General features: G+C 38.4%; 1 protein-coding gene across 1 annotated transcript; it reads left to right on the top strand.

Annotated features, from left to right (window-relative positions):
* Positions 1 to 9,027: 9,027 nt before the first annotated feature.
* Positions 9,028 to 12,034, top strand: nfil3-6 (nuclear factor, interleukin 3 regulated, member 6). The gene is made up of 2 exons (XM_041977172.1): positions 9,028 to 9,328; positions 10,096 to 12,034. Exon 2 carries the CDS (start codon positions 10,203 to 10,205, stop codon positions 11,376 to 11,378), a length of 1,176 nt encoding a protein of 391 aa, XP_041833106.1. The 5' UTR covers positions 9,028 to 9,328; positions 10,096 to 10,202; the 3' UTR covers positions 11,379 to 12,034.
* Positions 12,035 to 21,397: the final 9,363 nt, after the last annotated feature.

Here is a 21,397-nt window from a genome sequence, read left to right as displayed (position 1 = left end):
AGCAAATTACTTTTTTTTAACCAAACAGTATTACAATATTATATTCTTTTGCTTTGTGTCTTTACTTAAACTATTTTATAACCATTACAAAAACAGGTATAGTTTATTGTTCTCAATCCTGTACTAGGACTGGGTGATACTGCAAGTTTTGTTATCGATCCAATACCAAGTAAATCCAGGGTAAGTACTGATGATACCGATACGATACCAATACTTTATGCTTGACATTTCATAATCAATGTAAAGATTTTGATCATAATAAAAAACAAAGTAGAGATTTTTGTCAAATAAAACATTTGTGTTAGCACAAAATGGCAGATATTTTAAATTTAAATTCAGCTTTTTAATTTGTAAACAATATAAAATAACAAAAAAAAAATAATACAATAACTATTTGTTCCCTTTTAATGTTAAAACCCACCATTGTTGGCTCTCATTCACATTCTTTGGCTTTTTTGTTCCCAAAGCCCTCTGCAAGAAAAATGTAGATCTCATCACGCTGGTATTGAACGATACTGATACTAGCCTTGGCATCAATACTATTGATATTTGGATTGATTCTGCTCTAGCGGGTGCTGCCACAGGCCCTGCCCCAAAAGGCACACTGTAGTCCCATCCTCACTCAGCAGCTCCCAGCTGCATTCAGAGCTCCACCAGACTGAAAATTAAATGTTCAAAATTGCGACTGGCTGATCCCGCCATGGTTTATCATATATTAATGCCTTTTAATGAAGAGTGTAGTGTAGAAGTTAAAGGGACTTTAATATGTAGACTTTTAATCAGAGAACAGCCAGAGTTGTTAGTTAAAGTACTTTAAATGGTAATTTATCTTTATGTCTGTTCAATTTTGGCCAGGGATATTTTATTCCTTTTTCTGCTGTTTTGAATTGAAATGCAATTAAATGCATTTTTCCAGACATTACTAGAGCTTTAGTTTAGTTTGTGTCTATTATTCGATTCAGTCGTCCACTAAAATCCATTTAAATTAAAAAAATTTTGCTTTTTGGGACAAATATTGTTACGCGATTAAAATGCGACTAATCAAGATTCATAATTACAAAGCGTCTTATTAATTAGATTGTGTTGTTTTATCACGTCCCACATATATATATATATATATATATATATATATATATATATAGCCTGCTTAAAAGGTAAACCTTGTTATATGTCTCATGTGTTGTCTTCTTTTATCATTTCCAGCTAACAGATTACCGGCTGCCGTTGTGACTAACAGCCTCCCTGGGAATGCTTACACGTTCCCCTGAGATGTGAGATGTTTTTCAGTTGAGGCAACACGCTCTGTTTGCACAGTTATCTACCCTCTCTATCTTTTCAGGTCAAATATACAAGGTGAGCACTTCTGTAGGAGCCTCTGTTAGAATGTCAAGAATCCAGCTTGAACTTACTGAACTCCTGTCCTTCCTCCTCACTGAATGTTTCCCTTCTTCACTTTAGCTCAGGCCTGACTGACTGCCTGATACTTGCAGTGGGTCATTATGAAGAAAAAGCTTTTTATACATGTCAATAATTCATGTATTTGCACTAAAATTATTGTACCTGAAATGTTGCCTTAAATCATCTGTGACTGTCCAAAGAAATCATTTATAGTTCATTTGAGTCACATCCGTTGTTACAGCTTAAAGACTGATACTTCGCAGAGTTGATCTTGGATGCTGGTTGTTTTTTAGGTTTTTTTTGTTTTTTGTTTTTTTTTTTGTTTCATTTCCAAAGAAGTTATTTCAAAACCTTAACAGCCCATCAAATGTATGGCGAAACTCACTTCCTGTTGCGTAAATCAAACATTGCAGTTTAGGGAGAATTCCCTTGTACTGAATGTCTACATATCCAACACTATCAGACAAGAAGTAAGTATTTTATAGAATCAGTAGGGTTGGTGGAGTTACATCACAATGACTCGGCTATCTCCATATTGGAAGCTGTAAGGGCTTGCAGGCATTGGAGCTGCCCAGAGAGCATAAAATGCTTGGTCCAAATATGGCCCACTTCTGCAGTTTGGTTTGGCCCATATTTAGTCTTGACTTACAGCGTTAACTCCATGTGACTGTGGCAGCTGAAACTCAGCCACATGACTTTCACATGTGGCCCACAAGAAACCTGCTGTAATTTCTGTCAATGCTAGCTTTGCCTGTTTGGACCACATCTGGTCCACACAACACTTTCCAGGGCCATGACTGGGCTTAAGTGCCAAAAGCAGCTCAGATTAGGCCCAAATATGCCTGCTATCTGGGTGGGGCATGGCTTGGCCTTTAAATTAAACTGGATCTTGTAGCTCTAGTATTTTGGATACTGAAGTATTCTTTGACCATCTTTATAGTTTATTTTCTGTTCAGTTGTGAAAATCTAAATTATCTGAATTGATGTGTAGTCCCTTAATACACTTACTGACAACTCAATATAACAGGGTTTTCCCTGAATTATCTTAAAACTAATCTAGCGCTAACATAACCAGATTAGCACAGCTGCATAGCTTCATGCTAACATCAGGTTAATGACGTTAGTATCTGTATTTGCACAGGGACTAAATCCCATCTAAAAATGCTCAGCCAAATGTCAATGTTTTCAAAGGATGACTAGGAAATTTTAAACTGGTCTAATGAAACTGATGATCAATGCTTGTCTTGAAAGATGTTGTTGTCCTGCTTTTCCACTGAGGTGGGGCACAGTTTGTCCAGTCAGATTTCAGAGCTGGACACCCCTCTGGCTCTGCCCCTGCCACATAATGAGGGGTAAAAGACAGAAGTCCCAAATCTCTCAACATAAAGGGGATTATCAATAACAGAAGCTTTTCTATTAAAGTATTTTAGGATCATAGTATGTTAATTAATGTGAACTCAACTGAAATAACTAGTATGTTCATCAGTGAATACGTTCTGATTCATAATATCCAGTTTTTACTTGCACCTGCTTGCATGTTTTTATTTCTACACTCATGACCTTCCCAGAACTCATGACACCCACAGGTGCCACCAACTCATAAAGCCAGCTTTCCTCTAATGTTGTTACTCAGTCAATCATTTGTGATTCCACCTAAAAGGTAAACCTGAGTGAAATACAGCTACAAGCACTCAGTTACAGTATGTGCCAGTAATTAAGCTGTAAAGTTGTGGCCATTGTGACATCATTGCTTTGTAGAAGAAACTGCTTTAATGTTGACTGTAACATGACTGTACAGAATGTTCAATAAATTCTGTTAATGGAGAATCTGAATCAGTATTTCCCAGTAATGTCCATCCACTTCCTATATCAGTGAAGCCAAAACCAATCATTTTACAATAGTAAAGACTGGGTCATGGCATTTATTAACAGAGTTCATAGAAATGATTGAATTGACTAAACAAGATCAGTTTGGTGTGTCACAAAGTTACTCTCCGTATTTTATGGATGGTACTATTTGAAAAGAGAATGAATGATATATTTGACAGCTTCAATAAGCTTTTTGTAAATGTGGGGCAGAGAAAATCCACGATCTATTGCCATCTGAGGAGTCTAGCTCAATGTTCCTCACAACAGTTAATACAAAGGAAACAAAAGACACTGTAAATAAATGTAAATCTAAGACATCTATTGACAATAATTAAATAGACATGAAAATTTTGGAAAAGGTCTGTAAACCACTAACCCATCTGTAATCTATCATTTCAATCTGGTAAATTTCCAAACAAAATATAAAAAGCCAAAACTGTGCTAATTTATAAACTGGGGATAAACATTGCAAAAATTACAGATCAGTGTCTTTACTTCTAGAGAAACTATTCAACAACAGATTAGATAAATTCATCAACAAACATAAACTACTCTCGAACAGTCAAGATGGATTCAACATCACTAGGACAAATTGAAGTAATCAAGGAAATCACTAATGCAATAGATAAAAAAAAAAGTATGCAGCTAGTGTATTTTTAGATCTTAGAAAAGAATTAGTCACCATCAATCATGACATTAACCAATAAACTGCAATGGTATGGGATTAGGCGGGTTGTATAGCACTGGGTGAGAAGTTATTTAAGGGAATAAAATTATTTGTTGGTAGGACATACGTCATCATGCTTAGACAATACTTGTGGCATCCCCCAGGGATCAGTCTTGGGTCCTGAGTTATTTATTTTACATATTAACTATATTTGTAAGGTCTCAAATATATTCAAATTTTGTGTTATTTTCAGATGAAACTAATATTTTTTATTCTGGGTAGAACTTGCAGGAACTACAGAGAACTTTAATGTTAAAATGTGAAAAGTAATTTGATGGAAACAGATTATCCTTTTCATTTAAATCCAACAAAAATAGTGTTATTTGGTTATTGTAAATGCAAGTACAGATAGATGGTGCCCATATGGAAAGTGTTCATTTAATAGGTTTCTGGGAATACATACAGGTTTTACATAACACAATGAAAAACCATTTTGTCCTCACTGGGGCTTCAGTCCCACTACTGAACTTTGGTAGATTTTCTCATTGCAGCTCCTCCTAGCGATGGCTAAATCAGGAACCTGCACCCTGTCTCTTCTCTGAGCTCTTTCCAGCCAGTAAAAGTCAGTCTGATAATGACTTTTTTCTTTAGGGATGGGGGTATTGATACCCTGGAATTGATACTATCTATCTGCCAAAACATTGGATTCAATACTTTTTATTGAAAATCGGGAAACCCCTCTGACAATGCAAAGAATGCCATTTGTATTTTACATTAGAGAGTTTGGGGCAGTAAAAGTATGTTCACGGGTCAGTGTATACCTTCCTTATGGAGGCTTTTCAGATGTGATGATGACGCTGTTAATGTTAGTGATGATGAATGGCATATATTTATCATATTACAATTGCATACTTTATTTATTTTATTCAATTTAAAAAGTTAAAATATTCTTAAATATTTACATTTTTATATTATCTTATACTAATTTGTATAATTATATATGTATGTATTATGTATTATTAGGGCTTTCAAAAACAACATGTTAATGACAGTAACTAATTTGTGTAATTAATTGTTAATTTATTTTTTTATGCAATTAAGACATGTGACAAGCATGTGACTGTTTTAGACAGGAACCTTCACTAACAAAGGTGCTGACAGGTGGTAGAAAGCATTTATACTTGAGATATGCGGGGCATATCAAACTGGCATATTTCAGACATAGTTGCAAATGGTAATTATTCATGATTAATTCATTTGTAAGCTGTAACTAATCTGATTAATTTTTTTAATGATTTGACAGCCCTAATTATTTTATAATTATAAATTCCCTCATTTTTATTCTAATTTTATAAGCATTTCTTTCAAGTATTTGTGTTTGAGTTTTTTCATATTCCATATTGCCCGTGCAATAAAGATAATGCATAATGTACAGTCATATGATTTTCCTTTAAGGGGCAAAAAGTATTAGTCTTGGTACTGATGAAGAAAATACCATAAATTAAAATTCATATATCAACAAGAAAAATGTTATCAGAACTTTAGATGAAAAATGCAATATTAGCTAGAAATAACCAAACTAAGCTAAAATGCAGAATCAGTTTTAGTCATGTAGACCTTTAATAGCAATAACTTGAAGTAATCCTTCTTGTTAAGACATTATCAGTCTCTGAGATGGTTGTGAAGGAGCACACCAACTGTTAAGCATGGTAGTGGTAGGCTGATGATTTGGGCTTGTTTTGCAGCCACAGGACCAGAACACGTTGCAGTCATTGGGTGGACCATGAATTTCTCTGTATACCAAAGTATTCCAAAGTCAAATCAGGTCAGTACTTTGACTGAAAAAGAAAAGAATAAGGGTGTTGCAATGATCCAGCCAAAGTCCAGACCTCAACCTGAATGAATTACAATGATGTAGCTATAAGAGAGCAGTGCAGAAACAAAGACCTGCAACCTTCAAAGAAATGAGCTGTAAAGAAGAGCAGACCAAGCTGTTCTGCAGGATTTTGAACTATTAAGGGAGTTTTTAGATGTTTCATGTAATATCTCTGCATTTTGGCCTAGTTTTTTGTAAATAAATAACAAAACAGTGTTATGTTGTCATGCATCTAAGATTATATTTATCCCATTAAGATCAAACAGTAGAATATTTTTCACTTGTTAAGTTAATAAAACTAAGCTGTCTTTGTGTTGCTTTTAGAGGTTTTAAGTATCAACGTGATTTTTATTGTTATAGTTGATGGCTGATGTTACCACCAAATGCAGGCTAAGTTAGTTATTATAGCATAGGTGGAAAATTCCACATTAGCAGATGTTGTTTAAGGTCATGATGGTTGTAGGCTCTGGCCTCAGTCTCTATCAGAAAAAGTGGCCTAACAGTAAGGGGTGAGGGGCTCAAAGTGTATCTCACTGTCAACTCCAGCGTGTTTGCTCAGGCAGTTTACATACATGATATAATACAGTCCGTGCAGTTCATTGTCTCCTGTGTGCACAAACGTTCACTGCAAAAACTGAGGTCAGTCCAGGTTTTTGGCCAAAGCCCTCGTGCTGGTCTCACACACGTGTTCTCCACCACCCAGTATACCTGTATCAACAAAAACACACACTCAGATACAGTTTACTGGGATCGTTCTAAAAGAAAGGTAGGGAGGCTGAATCACATATGGAGTGAACTAACTAACTGTTAGGAGTTAACAGGCACTATTTTGTGCTGTGAAGTGTGTGTTTATTAAAGTATGAAATCTGATCATACGTCACTAATATAACATAACAGATGGAGTCTTTTTGTAATAACTATTGATAAACCAGTATATCTGTCAAACAAACTGAATTGGAAACACAGTGAAGACTGACTGCTGCAACATCTCCCTGTAAACACATGCTCATGTGTCCTCAATAAACAATGGCTGATAGAAATGTACATTTGTCAGTCGTCCGAATTCCCTAACACATTTGCTTTTATTGAAGCTGTTGGCAACAATCTCCATTTATTTCTCTGGAGTGTCCCATTAAAAACTTGTGTTTGACAACAATGGTCCAACATTTTGTCTAAAAGGTGATGTGTGAGCTATGATCCCCCTGGTTTTTATGTCATTCTACTACATACAGTAGCCAACTGTGTTAGTCTCAGACCATCCCTCGTATCTTTTTTATTTTGCTTCCAAGCAGCCAGATGTTCTTGTCATCTTCTCTTGAGCAGCAGACTCGCTTTCAGAATCAGAATCAAGGACTTTATTGGCAAGTAAGTTTGCACATACAAGGAATTTATCTTAGGGTGGTGCTAAAATAAAAAGAACAAAAGCAACACAACAGAACAGAAACCGTATTTAAAGGGTGTAAATTATTAAAGTATGAAAAGGTACTCATCTATATCAAAGAAAAGGTCTACAAAACAAAGTGTGTAGTGGAAAGGAGAGGTAGTGGAATTGGGGGGATAAATAAAATATAAAAATGGAAAATAAAATGAAACTATGGTGACTGGTTATTTACATGGAGGTGTCGGTGATGTGTACAGTAGACGGGAGGAAACAGTTTCTGAGGGACTTTCAAAGATTTTCTTTGAATATTTGTTGCTTTTTCACTAACTTTCAGTCAATTCTTAAACCTGATCATTTTCAGAGGAATGTGTTTTTTTTTTTTTTGTTTTTGTTTTTTTTTTTTGTTTTTTTTGTTAAGTCACTTAACTGACCTGTGAATGTGCATTAAGCTTAATTAGTTATGTGTAATATCTCATCATTTCAACAGTCTATTTATATCTCAACACCTTACTGACTTCATTATTTAGCTTTAATTATTTTATCTTTATGTTAGTATTTTACTCTTTCTTCCTTTTTTTCCCACTTGAATATATTGGTTGCATGGTTTGTGTTTGCTCCATTGTTTTTTTTACTATGCCTTCTTATCGATCCTGAGGGTCATAATTTTAATCCACTCATGTTAAACGTGTTGAACGACAACAGAGAATCTTGAATCTTGAATCATTTCAGTAGGAACATGGTTTCTAACTGAATGGATTAACCGGTGCTGTGTCGACACATAACAGATCACTTAGGAAAGTACCAGTTTTACATCGTATCGTACTTTGTTAGAAGCTTGTTGAAAAAGAACATAACTTGTTTTCCAATTTCTTAAGCTGCAGAAGATAAAACAGTTAGGTAGACATGAAAAAGTTTATTTGGACCAACATGATGATTTTCAAAGAGGTATTAGCTAAAAACTTGGCATATGGCAGCATGGTGTGAAGTGGGTCTTTTGGAGAAACTGGACAAGAGGAACACCAAGGATAAGTGACCTAAAAGTTTACCTGCAACAACTAAACAGTATCTGAAAGTGATGTCCTTAAAAAAGGAACAACCTCAGCAAAGACCTGACACAGGACCTGAGAGAGGCATCTGGACCTACTGTTCACTGAAACCTCATCAGAAATGGCCTCCATTGAAGGGAGACTGTCATTAAGCCATCTGTAAGGAATGTAAACAGGGAGAAAATGCTGAAGTATGCACCATGACAGAAAAACTTTACTGATGGATAAATCCTCCCCCAGAGCCTGGATCTGTTTAAGTGTGGGATTATCTTACAGAGAATTTAATAAAAGGCAGAAAACATCCAAAGATCAGCTTTGGAAAGGCTTTCAAGAGGCCTGGAGAATTATTCCTGAAGATTACTTATAGGAGAAAGCTTGTTTAAGAGGTTTCAGACCGCCCATTAGAAATGTTTCGATTTGTCTTTATGTATGTTTCATTAAACTGCTGCAACTACTTCCCATTTTCTTGATAATACCACAAAATTTAATATTTTCAGCCTCCATTCTGATCCCTAAAGTAGAGGATATGGTGTTACTGGGGAAAAAGAAAATCTAATTGTCTGAAAAATCACATTTATAACTGTAACTGGATTGATGATGAGGGACGTTTTTCTTGCGAGGTTGAGTCACAGAGCCTGTCTTCACAGAGGGGCGCAACATTATCTAATTGTTACAAGATTATCCTATCGGAGGGGGCGTGGCCACAGAGGTCAGATGATGACGATGGTGATGATGATGTCTGAAAAGCTATGTTATATGAGCGTCGATGGGAGCTTTCCTTTGGATGGCGGAGGGAGGAAGGCGGTCTCAGAGACACACACACACAAACAGGGCTTCGCTAGTTCAAGTGAGGATAAGGACCGTCCTGAGGTGAACTCGACGTTACAAATAGGAGCTGCGGCATTCCAAGTGGAGCAGAGTGGAGGCGCAGCACGCCGGGGATAATATTAAGTAACAGCGAACAGAGAATCTGCGGCATTTAAGCAGAAAGGGAAACAGAGAAAAGCACGTCTTCCCGGACCGAAAAAGAAAACAACACGCTTGGAAAGGAGTCATGCGCACCGGAGGAGAAAACTGATCATTTCACCGAGGTATGATTATTTTATAAGCAGAGATTTCCTAAAACTATTTAAAATAAAACAAATCATAAAGTTTTTCCCCAAAATTTGTATTAACTTTAGTTTTCAGCTGATATTTTGTTGTTATTTGAGCATTTTTACGCATGTTTCGGTGTCATGTTTCCACTTACGCGCTTTCTTTTATTGTAATTTCAGTGAACTCATGGTTGCATAGTGCTTTAAAAAACATATCCGGATGCCTTTAAATCTCAATCTGAGTCTCACATTTCTACGATGAGACAAGAAAAGCAGAATCGGGTCAGCTTTGATAGTTAGAAGTGACCGAGTGAAGAGACATGTGGGTCAGTGCGCATTAGGCATGTAGACCAGTCACACCGGAAACTGGTTCAGGAGCTGAAATGACAGAGAAACGCTAATTCTTTCAAACACACCGTTCAAGTCTAAGTTTTTAACCTAATAGAAATGCATATAATTTATAATAACTCTGAAGAAATATTAATATCAATTTATTATTTGTTATATGCCGAATTAAAAAAAAAAAAAAACAGGTGCTTTGCGCCTAAATTATTGTCCCCCCTCCAAAAAAAAGACCTGAGGATAAACAGCTTTGACCTTACATGCCACATATTTAACATGTAATGAAGCCTGTAAGATTCTGGTACAAGTTGCTCCTGTTTTATTGGAGGGATGTAATGGGGTTACATAATATTGTGTTGTAATGGCTCTTGCGTAACCACCAAATCCCTCTGCTCTTCTCCTTCCCTCCTCTTTGTCACTAGGTGGCTCTGTTGCTACACACAGTTCCTGAGAGTTCAGCAAGCACTCAGCACCTCGCAGTGGTCCTCTTCACTCCCAGCAGCCAGGAAAAAGTCATCCCTCAGAAGTTATGTTTGAGGAAGAGTCTCGGGAGGTGGCTGTGCTCCATAACATGGAGTCACCTGCTGCAGGAGTGCCAGGTGTAGGTGCAGGAGTGGGGCTGATGTCCTTCACAGATGAACCTGTGCCCATATTGACCTCCGGCAGCCTGCTGGCTCGCTCCCTGCTGGGTCGCCCCTCAGCCATCAAGCGCAAAGAGAGTCCCCCTCCCAGTGCCCGCCGCAAGCGTGAATTCATCCCGAATGACAAAAAGGATGACGGCTATTGGGACAAGAGGAGGAAAAACAACGAGGCAGCCAAGCGTTCGCGAGAGAAGCGGCGTGTAAACGACATAGTCCTGGAGAGCCGGGTTCTAGCTCTGCTGGAGGAAAATGCTCGCCTAAGGGCAGAGCTGCTGGCTCTTAAATTTCGCTTCGGCCTGGTGAAAGATCCCTCCAACGCACAGATTCTTCCCCTAACTACGGCTCCTCACCACACCTCTCAAACTTTAACTCCTCACTATTACCTCCACAGAGAAGATGGAGGTCTCCAGGGCTCTCCAACACCAAATCCCAGCAACCAGACAGGCCAGTCAAACTCCAGGAGCTCCAGGGAGGCTGGTAACATGTCGGAGGACTCCGGCTTTTCTACGCCAGGTGGGTCCAGTGTGGGCAGCCCAATCTTCTTTGAAGACCGTCTTGGCGAGCATGAGAAGTTATCCCCACCCAGGGTGGAGGAGCTGGGCTACGACCTCCATCACTCGCCTGCTGATGCCCACCACGGTGCAGCACTCAATGGAGGAAAGCTCGATCAAGGAGAGGGGATGAAAAACCTTCCTCACAAGCTACGTTTCAAGATGCCTGGAAGTGGCGAAGGGGTTGAAAGTACGAGTGACAACAGTGTCAGAAGGAGCCCTGGACGGGAAGGTCCTAGAGAGGCCGTCAAAGGACTGATCGGAGTGGAAGTGGGGCACTGCGCTGGATCCTGGCTTCATAAGCTAGAAGGGGACGAGAGCCGGAGGGAGAGAATATCCCCTCATAATGGTGCTTCTACCACCTCCAACCCTCATTCACCCCCCACGCCAGCTCAAAGCGAGATCAAGCATGAGAACACTTACCTGAAGTCCCAGCTGAACTCTCTCAGTGAGGAGGTGGCGCAGCTGAAGAAGCTTTTTACAGAGCAACTGATGGGGAAAATTAACGGATGAGCCTCCACTTTTACGGACAAAGTCTAGAAAATGAAGCTGAAAAGCCGCAGTGCCGGACCATCCAGATGCTCACAAGGACTTTAAAGTCTTGCTAACATATGTTTTTCTAAATGTTGTATTAAACGTCTTTGAACACTCATCCTATATTTGCTGTTTAAAAACTTACTTTAATCTCAAGTATCACTGCTGCTGAGTCTTACCTGTATTAAAGTGTAAAACGGTGTCTGTTTCATACACTGTGACAGCAAAAGAAAAAAAAGCTCATAGCCTCACACCAGGTAGAATCGATTTAACTGGAGTTCAGGTTGCTAACACACCAGGATGGGGAAGTTTGTGCAGTTGTGTAATTAGGGTGGTGCGACCCATTGCAAAGCTACAAACAGTACAAACACACACAAAGGAAGTTATTAGCTGAAAAAACTATCACAGGCCCTCAAAGCTTCAGGAAAGATCTGCTCTGAATCAGGTTACATGAGCTATTGTGTATCATATTGTCTCATCACGGGATACATTCAGTTTAAGTAAAAACACTGTCACTTGTAGAGTTTCGTTGTTTCACATCACTGTTCTGGCTCAACTTATCTGTACTGAGGTAATGAGAATTCATTGTTTGCTGTTTTTGTGTATTTTCATATTAAAAATAAATATTTGTCTGATTCATTGTTATGGTGGAGCGTTGATCTCTGTGCTTGGAAATACTTGGAACAGGTGGATGATCACAGCGAACATTTACAACAGATGCCATCTTCTAATCAAGGAAATAACTTTCTAACAGATCATTTATATCGAAGATGTGAGAAGATGGTGTGGTGTTATTCAGAGAGAGTTACATTTAACCTGGCAAGTGCTGACAAATGCAGGCGGTAAAACAAACTGACTGCCAACCAGACACAGATTCTGCGTGTCTGCTGTGACTCAACCTCTTCTCTCCTTCTGCAAGGTGTCTGAGAATTTTCATTTTGAATTAACTAAAGATTCTTTACGTTTTCCAAACTTTATTGATGCAAGTTAAAGTGTGCAACTAAGACCTGGAGCAAGGTCGGTTAAAAAAAAAAATAAATAAATATATAAATATATTCCACAAAATTATATAATATTTTGTTTTCATATTTATATAATAAAAATATTCTATAAAAATGAAGCTATGTTATTTAATTTTATTTTTAATATTAAGTCAAATTTGGTAATTACAATGTATGTATATATATATATATATATATATATATACATACATTCTGGAGTAGCAGTGTATTGGATCACTGACTGATGTCCAGTAAAGCATCAAATGTGTAAATATACCATCTTCACTCATGAATATAATAGAAAGTAGCTATCAAATCGCTGTCCACTGTCCTGGACACTATGCATGAAAGGGTGAAATTACTTTGACTGGTTGACAGTCTACCTGAGTATTGCTGCTGACCATGTTCATCCCTTTATGACCACAGTGTAGCATCTTCTGATGCTACTTCCAGCAGAATAATGCTCCATGTCACAAAACTCAGATCATCTCCACCTGTGTTCACTGGACTCCAACGGCCTCCATAGTCACCACATCTCAAACCAGTAGAGCAGCTTTGGGATGTGGTGGAACGGGAGATTCTCATCATGGATGCAGCCGACAAACCTGCAGCAACTGTGTGATGCTGTCATGTCAATGTGAAGCAAAACCTTTAAAGAATGTTTCCACCACCTTGTGGAATCAATTAAATAAGAATGAAGGCAGTTCTGAAGGTAAAACGAGGTCCTACCTGGTACTAGCAAGGGTGTCCTGATGGCTCATATGTATATTTATTTACATAAATCAACACCTCACAGCTACATTTTAAGCATGAACAAAGTGCATATTGACACATTTAACTGTTTTATTGAGCATCTGGACTTAATTTAAGGCTCATCACTGACAAACCACCTTTCTTGTGAAGATGAATTTCTCTGCTGTTTTCAGCAGAGGGCAGCAAAGACATTTCCTTCAGAGCAGCCATGAAGAATCAGTCTGATACATTATTTTCTGTAACTCATGGATGTCATTAGGCTTGTATCAGGGGTTCTGGAAGTACCCTAAAATGTTCTTAAGCCTCCCTTAAAAAATAATAAATTAGTGGATTTTAATATTGGCATCAATAATTGTGGTGTTAGTGGTAGAGATGTGTTCAATGATGTCTGGAACACAATGCAGAGAACTTTCCCGTTTAAAGTCCTGGAAGCCAAATCTGGTCCGTTTATCCATGATTTCATGATGCATGTAACATTAAAATTGTGCATGTAACTTAAACTGTGAATAAAATGGATATCCAGGAAGCTTTTTGAAAAAGAAAAGAGTAAGTAGTAGTCACTAGGTCCAGCTAGTTAACGGCTAAAACCTGGTTATTATTGATAAAGTAGATTATTTACAAATAAAACACTTGCTAGTCTGTTCAGTTAAAATTTTAGAATGATGTTGAGGTCTGTTTTTTTTGGTTAGCTCTGAAACGTTGAGTTTGTTCTCCAGCTGTTATCAATGAAAAAGAAAACATTTCTGTCATCTGTATCCAGACTGAGAGACAGGACAGGGACAGAGAGGACAGAGACATCGGCTGAGGAGGTGAGTCTGAAGGATTTAACAAGAAGTCTGACCTTAAAAAGATGTGGGGTTCTGTTACTGTATTCGAGTAATATAAACAGCTTAAATGACGTTAACCTGTCCATTAGGGAGAACATTGAGATCCAGAGACAGAGAAATTGAAACAGATCCATATAAAAGAAGAAACGCCTTCCACTAGTGGGTCTGACAAAGCCACAGGACCAGGCAGACGATGCTGAACAGCTGTCCATGAGATGCACAGAACAGAGCATCTCACCCCCTCCTGTGGTAATAATGAAGACCAGATATGTTTGGAGTTTATAAGGAGTAAATAGTTTTTTCTACTGTATTCTACCTGGAAGTAAAACCACAGAATAAAATCATACCCTGGTTGAATTAATCTACAGAGCAGTGATGGTGGACCTAACTTTCTTTAGACTTGAAACAGGCTGCTCGTTGGTTAGTTGAATGACAGCTAGAAACTTGGCTAGAGTCTTTTTATGTGGACTTCATGTTCTCCCTTTGCATGCATGACTTCCTCCCGCTGTCCAAAAAAATGCATGTTAGGTGGTGCATCTATATTAACTCTAGAAGGGTTTATGATTTAGTCCAAATAAGATAAATTGCAATAAAGTGCCATTAATAGGTGGACAGAGTTATCTAGTGGGAAGTGGAATTAGGTGGTGTGTTGCTTTTCGTTTTGAACATTTAGCATTTATGTTGTTGTATCTAGAACAGGGGTGCCCAAAGTGGGTCCTTGAGGGCCGCTGTCCTGCAAATTTTTTTAATGTTTCCTGCATCAACACACCTGACTCAAATGAAATGGATCCAACAGCCTAAGTTTTGCACAATGAATCAACAATTTGAGTCAGGTGGTTTTGGAGCAGGGACACATCAAAAACCTGCAGGATTGTTGCCCTTGAGGACCAGAGCTGGGCACCCCTGATCTAGAAGAACTCAGCAGGAGCATGAGACAGTAGCAACTTCCTCATGTCCCACACAGCTTTGGGTCTACAAAAACATTACAGTAACTGAAGATTAGTACAATAACTGCTTATCGACATTGCTTTTAACTTATCATCGTCATGATTTTACCTCCGGCTGACAGGAACAACTTTGTATGTCATTCTCCTGAGGACTGAGCCCCCCCGCCTTTAGAGGCTAGAGATGGCCCTGCTTTAACCGACAGTTCATCTGGAAATGTCGCATTCAGGAGAAACTCTTGCAGAAAAAAGTAAATGATGTCAACAACATTATTTCTGCTACTAACTACTTAAACTAAGGAAGTTTTTCCTTTTTTTTTCATAGAGTAATTTATTCTGCATGACATTTCCCATTATTATCTTACTAATACGTGGATGTTTTTTTCATTAGCCCCACCACCCCACCCCCACTTTTGGCTTCATTTTGTTGTTGTTTTGTTTTTGGTTTTTGGTTTTTTGTTTTTTGTTTTTTTGTTTTTTTTATTTTGTTTTGTTTTGTCTTTTCTTCTTCTTTTCAATGACCAAAAAAACAAACAAACAAACAAACAAAAAAAAAAACACACAATTTAACAGAAACAGAAAAAGCTGCTACAGGTGGAGCAATCAGAAGTATCATGTACTTATAAATAAACCCACTGCACCATGCTGCTGTTCCTCCACCATGCTCATTCACATTCACACACCCATAAACAAATAAATAAATAAATAAAATAAAAACTGCAACCGCCCTCTTCTGCTTATTCTGTTTCCCCCTTTTCCCTGTTTTTTTAACCAATGAAAGGGTAAAGCCTGTTGCTAGGCAGGCAGTGCGACAGTTGCCATGGGAACACTTGCAGACATAGCTAGAAGGGGGGTAAAAATGTTGTGTTAGGGTGGGGTAAAAGATGGGTAGTAAAAGAAAAAGAGTGCTGCAGACAGAAACTGAGAGTGTCTTTTTTTAAGCGGGGGGAGGGGGATCCGAGTTCACGGCCGATGCCTTTGCTGCCTCAGCGCCGTTTGTCTCCTGCTGCTACAGGAGGAAACAAAGAGGTGCAGAGGAATGGGGAACTATTCAATACAAAACCAAGGGTTCACGGTCAAGGTTACTTTCTGAAAATGTGAAGTAACAAAACAAAAATGGCTGGAGAGACTTAACATCTGTAAACAATGTGTAAATTTAAACAGTGATAATAATATTTAGTCTAAACGGCCTTCAGGGACCTGTTCAAAACATTAATTACACAAATATTTAAACCCATAAATGTTACTTTTAAAACAGAAAATGTAAAATGTGATTACATCTGTCAAGTTTACTGAAAATACACACATTCACACTGTGTGCGGCCTTGATGACAAAAGGAGTTATGGTCACATCTGCAGCAGAAGTCAGATTTCAAGGCTTATACTCAGTTGCTACCTGGACATTTTAATCACTATAGAGGTTGCACTTCATAGTGAGACAAAGGCAGGTTGAAAAGCAACTTCTACCTGGACCTGACAGAGCTCCTTCCATCAGAGTCCAAATTGAAGCCAAACAATATCCCTTTCCTTCCTATAATTAACCAGCTGCTGCGTAAAGATTTGAAAGCTTCTACCATGTGGACTTATCTTATCCTTCTTGGAGTGCGTCTCATACACTGATCCAGCTCTCTGCACGCCTCCATCATTGATAACTATTCAACAGTTTCAGCTGTTTCAAAATCAGGGCAAAATGTTCACACCTAAATCAGAGTTTTGAGATGAATGAAGCGGACCCAGCTCTTTGTGTATCTATTCCAGGCTCCATCTCTGCAGACATGACACACGTTTCCTCTTTTCAAGAAGCAAAACATGCCTTTCAGTCATGTAAAAATGGTTACACTCTGTCCAGGAGAACTGGTTTAACTACATTATTCAGAGCTTCGTCAGATTCTCCACAGAGGAGACTTTGAGCTCCACTTGCATTCTTCTATAATGATTAAACTAATATTTTGTGTTCGTGTATCTGATGATGACATAATGATCTGCAGTTTGCAGATCTTTCCTGTATGCTTATAAGCACATGTTACTGGTTACTGGTGAGGAGGGTAGGGTGTCAAGAGGAATTCAGTGTAAAGTTCTGGTAAAAACAAGTTAAGAACCAATGCTTACAAAGAAAACATGAGCATATACTCCATTTGATTCTAAACATCTGGCATCAAATGTATGAAAATGGTGCTCATTTGGTGTTTTATGTTTTTTAAATTATCTTTACTAATGTCATATGTTCAAAAATGGATTTTAGTGTAATCAGTGTTTGAGGCAAAAGAAATTCAATGTATATGCTTGTTATTGTGGGAAACTGACAACAAATAAATCCTGGTTTTGGCCCCATGTTTTGAAAGTCATCAGTTGCACAAAAGATGTCTGCAGTGGAAAATAATCATTAGGTGGCATAAAATGGAAATAAGAGAACTAAACAAGATGAACTAAATTAACCCTAGTACACTTTACGTTAGGGCTGGCCAATAAAACAAGGTCAAAATTAGATCTGGATTGAATTAACACTGATCTCATCCATCCATCAGTCAAGCCCTCAGCAAACTTCAGTCCACTGTTTTTTTTGTTTTGTTTTCTAATTCTTTTTTTTAAAGGACAAATAGTACATTAAAAATCTAATCAATTTTATTTATAAAACACTTTTCCTGCCAAAGCCAACACAAAGTGCTTTACATGGTAAAAACAATTTATACATATTAAAGAAAAACAAGCCTTCATACAGCAAATTTAGCAATATAGCCATTTAAAAAAACATCATTATCTCTCACATCCATCACAGACATCCACACATGCACAAACAGAGCAGTTAACCCTCCCAAACATGAACTCCCTAACTCTGTCTCGCCAGGAACCAGCCCACCCATGTCCACAGAGGCTGTCACCACAACCACCCAGATCATGGCAGGCAAGAGTCCACACCACAGTCGAAGGGCTGTAGTGCAGGACCCCCAGCCACCCAGTCAAAGCCAAACACCATGGCAACAACCCCCCCAGACCAGGACCCCCTTGGAGAAAGGAACCAGGGGCAGTGATAGCAGTGAGTACCTCTGCAGAGCCGGTGTGGGATGCTTGAGCACTGGAGAAGACCTGGGTGCCAGTGTAGGACTGTGAAGCACTGGACAGGGTCTGGGCGCCGCCGTTGGACGCTGAAGCCCTGGTGGCGACACTGGAAACGTGGGCCATGGAGCTGGGTGCGATGGTGCCAAGGAAGGTGTGTTGGAGCCTTGTCTTCTTCTGGCTACCGCAGCCGTCCATGCACACCCATAAAACATGAGTCTGCCAGGAGGCATCCAGACTGCCAGTCTGGACCCCCAGAACATCAACCTTGCAGGAGCGTGGTCCATGGATCATGCACCTGTAGCCAGCTCACCAATTGTGAAGAGGTGATAAAGGTATAGCCAGCTGGGTCTGTGGGTGGCCAATCCATTCTGTCAGGGTTGAGTGGCGTGGAAGGTGTGGACCCAAATGCAGGCAGATGACGAGACAGGAGGCATATGGATGCAGAATAAACAAATCTTAGAAAAACAAAACATAACAGAGGCAATACTGTGACATGACATGAACAAAAAATGAAATGAAGACTACATGACTCGAGGCTACAAATGGATTGGCAAAGAAAAACTGAAACCAAGGGGTATAAAACACACCGAGGAATAGAAAACAGGTGAAGAGAATTTGCTAATTAACAAAACAAAACAGAACTAAACATGACAAGGCCATGAAAAACCAAAAACACAGATCATGACATATTGAGTCTCTTTTTAAAGACATTAACAGTTTCTGCAGCCCTGAGGCTCTCTGACAGGCTGTTCCACAGACGAGGGCCAAAGTAATGGAAAGAGGCCTCACCATATGTCTTGGTCCTTTCTTTAGGAACAACTAAAAGGCCGGTACTAGAGGACCTCTGGGTCCACAAAGGGCTTATAATTTAAAAGCAAGTCAAATAAATAAGAAGGCCCAATACCATTAAGACATTTATAAAAGATTTAAAGAACCTTGAAATCAATCCTGAAATGCACAGGGAGCCAATGCAGCGATTTTAAAACTGGTGTAATGTGTTCCCGCTCTCTGGTCCTTGTCAGAATATGTGCTGCTGAGTTCTGAAGTAGTTGTAGGTTTAAAATAGATCTTTTGGGAATACCAGAGAGCAGGATATTACAGTAATCTATTCTACTAAAAATAAAGACAAGCATCAGCATCTCTGTGCTGGCAAGAGACAGAATGGGCACACTCTGATGTTTTTAAGATGAAAAAATCTTATCTTTGTGACATTTCTGATGGGAAGAATAAAATCCAGTTCAGAGTCAAAAAGAACACCCAGGTTTCTCACACACTTAGATGGATTAAAATAATGTAATTTTGGTTAAATGATCTCTCTCATGTTTTCAGGACCGATAATTAAAACGTCATTTCTGTCCTGGTTGAGCTGCAAGAAGTTCTCTGCCATCCATGACTTTACATCTAAAATATAGTTTAAAAGGACATTGACTGACTCCAGGTCATCAGGAGACACGGCGATGTAAAGCTGTGTGTCATCAGCATAGCTGTATAAATCAATACCATGTCTCTTGGTGACATCCCCAAGAGGCAACATATACAGATTAAAAAGAATTGGGCCTAAAATTAATCCTTGGGGAACCCCACATTTGACTTCATGGATTCCTGAGGAACATATATCCATACTTACTTAAAACTGCAATTCTTTGAGATAGGAGTAAAACTATTTCAAAACAGTACCTGAGAGGCCCACAGACTTCTGAGTCTGTATAATAAAATCTGGCGATCTACTGTATCAAAGGTGGCATGAAGATCCAGTAGAACCAGGACAGAAAGTTTCTGTGAGTCTAAGTTACTCCTGAGATTGTTAACAATATTTAAAAGGGCTGTCTCAGTACTCTGGTTTGTCCTAAAAACAGATTGATATTTTCCTAAAATATTGTGTTTATGCAAAAACTCGTGTAATTGTGTTTTAATCAATTTGCTTTAGGTGGAGGCTCCGAATAAGCCAAACTGGCTTTTTGCCTCTTCCTGCACAGCTTTTTTTTTTTTCTGTTTATATTATGTGATGTGTATAATATTTTGTGCAAATAAAATAAACTTAAACTTAAACTTAAACTTAAAACTTAAACTTAATTGCATAAACACAAGTTTTCAGTAATTTTACTTAAAAACGATAAGTTGGATACAGGTCGGTAGTTATCAAGAATGTCTGGACCTAAATTATTCTTCTTCAAAAGGGGCCTTACCAATGTTGTTTTACAGGCAGATGAGAAGAAATCCATCTAGACAGAGTAATTCACTATGTTTAAACGCTCACACTCAGAGAAACCTTAAAATGTTTTTAAAAGCGAATGGGATCTAAAAGGCAGGTTGTTGGGTTTAGTTGGGAAAAAACTTGAACAAGCACCTTTGCATCAACCAGGACAAAACCCTCCTGTGTTTCCCTGGGTAAAAATGATGCTTCAGATCTGTTAAATCAACATGTTGTTGAAGACTGGATCTAATAGCTTTTTTTTTTTTTTTTTTTTTAACTTGTCCTGTCCAGCATCATAGCAAGCAAACTGATAATCTGGTTGCTGTATCGTGCTGAGTGAATTTGCTCTGCTAAGGGGAGACCTATGGGTAAGGCTCCTCTTGATAATCTGATTCATTTATTTATTTATTTACTTTAAATCACGCAATCTATGTAATCTTGCTGGACCTGACCGGAGGGGACAGAAAAAGATGGAAAATAGCAAAAAGAGCAAAAGGGAAAGAAGAAAGGAGACAAAAAGATCACAGACAGAAGGAAACGACCCTTCAATCCACACCATCACCAGACAAGAAACAACAAACTGTTACACCTGTACATGAACACACCAGAAAACACAAACAGAACACCAACACTTGTAGGAAATTTTCTGGATCTAATAGCATTGATCTTACCTCTGAAGTGGTTTGCAAAATCTTTGCATGCAGCGTCTGATGCTGTCATGTAAGACTTGTTAAAATCTGTGTTTATTAAACGATTAATTGTCCTTAAAAGGAATTTGAGGTTATTTTTATTTTCTGTAATAAGATGGGAAAATTACATGTTCCGGCCTGTTTAACTGTTTTATTGTAGCTTGTGAGTTCTTCTTTACAGATTTCTTAATAAATAATTAATTTTGTTTTTCTCCAACATAAGTATAAATGAACTAATGTAAATGTGCAAAAGAGTTAGCCAAGGAGCTAATTTTGAACTAACTCTTGATGGTAAAAAGCCTCTAAATATGTTGCTAACTGCCTGGAAATACTCTGAATTTACTTCAGTATCATGTTATGCAATTCTATGGTTTGTTGATAGGAAAGCTGCCCTAATTCACTCAAAAACTCTCAGACCTGTTCAGGCCTTTATCAATCCCTTTTCTACCACTCGTCCAGGGCGAAAATCTTAGCATAGACAGCCCAATCCTCCCTCTCCCAAAGCCACTTCCTCAAGCTGTTCGGATCAGATG

This window comes from Melanotaenia boesemani, chromosome 2 (assembly GCF_017639745.1).
Source record: "Melanotaenia boesemani isolate fMelBoe1 chromosome 2, fMelBoe1.pri, whole genome shotgun sequence".
Classification (NCBI taxonomy): domain Eukaryota; kingdom Metazoa; phylum Chordata; class Actinopteri; order Atheriniformes; family Melanotaeniidae; genus Melanotaenia; species Melanotaenia boesemani.
Note: the sequence above shows the minus strand (reverse complement) of the source record. Positions and strands in the feature narration are given on the sequence as shown.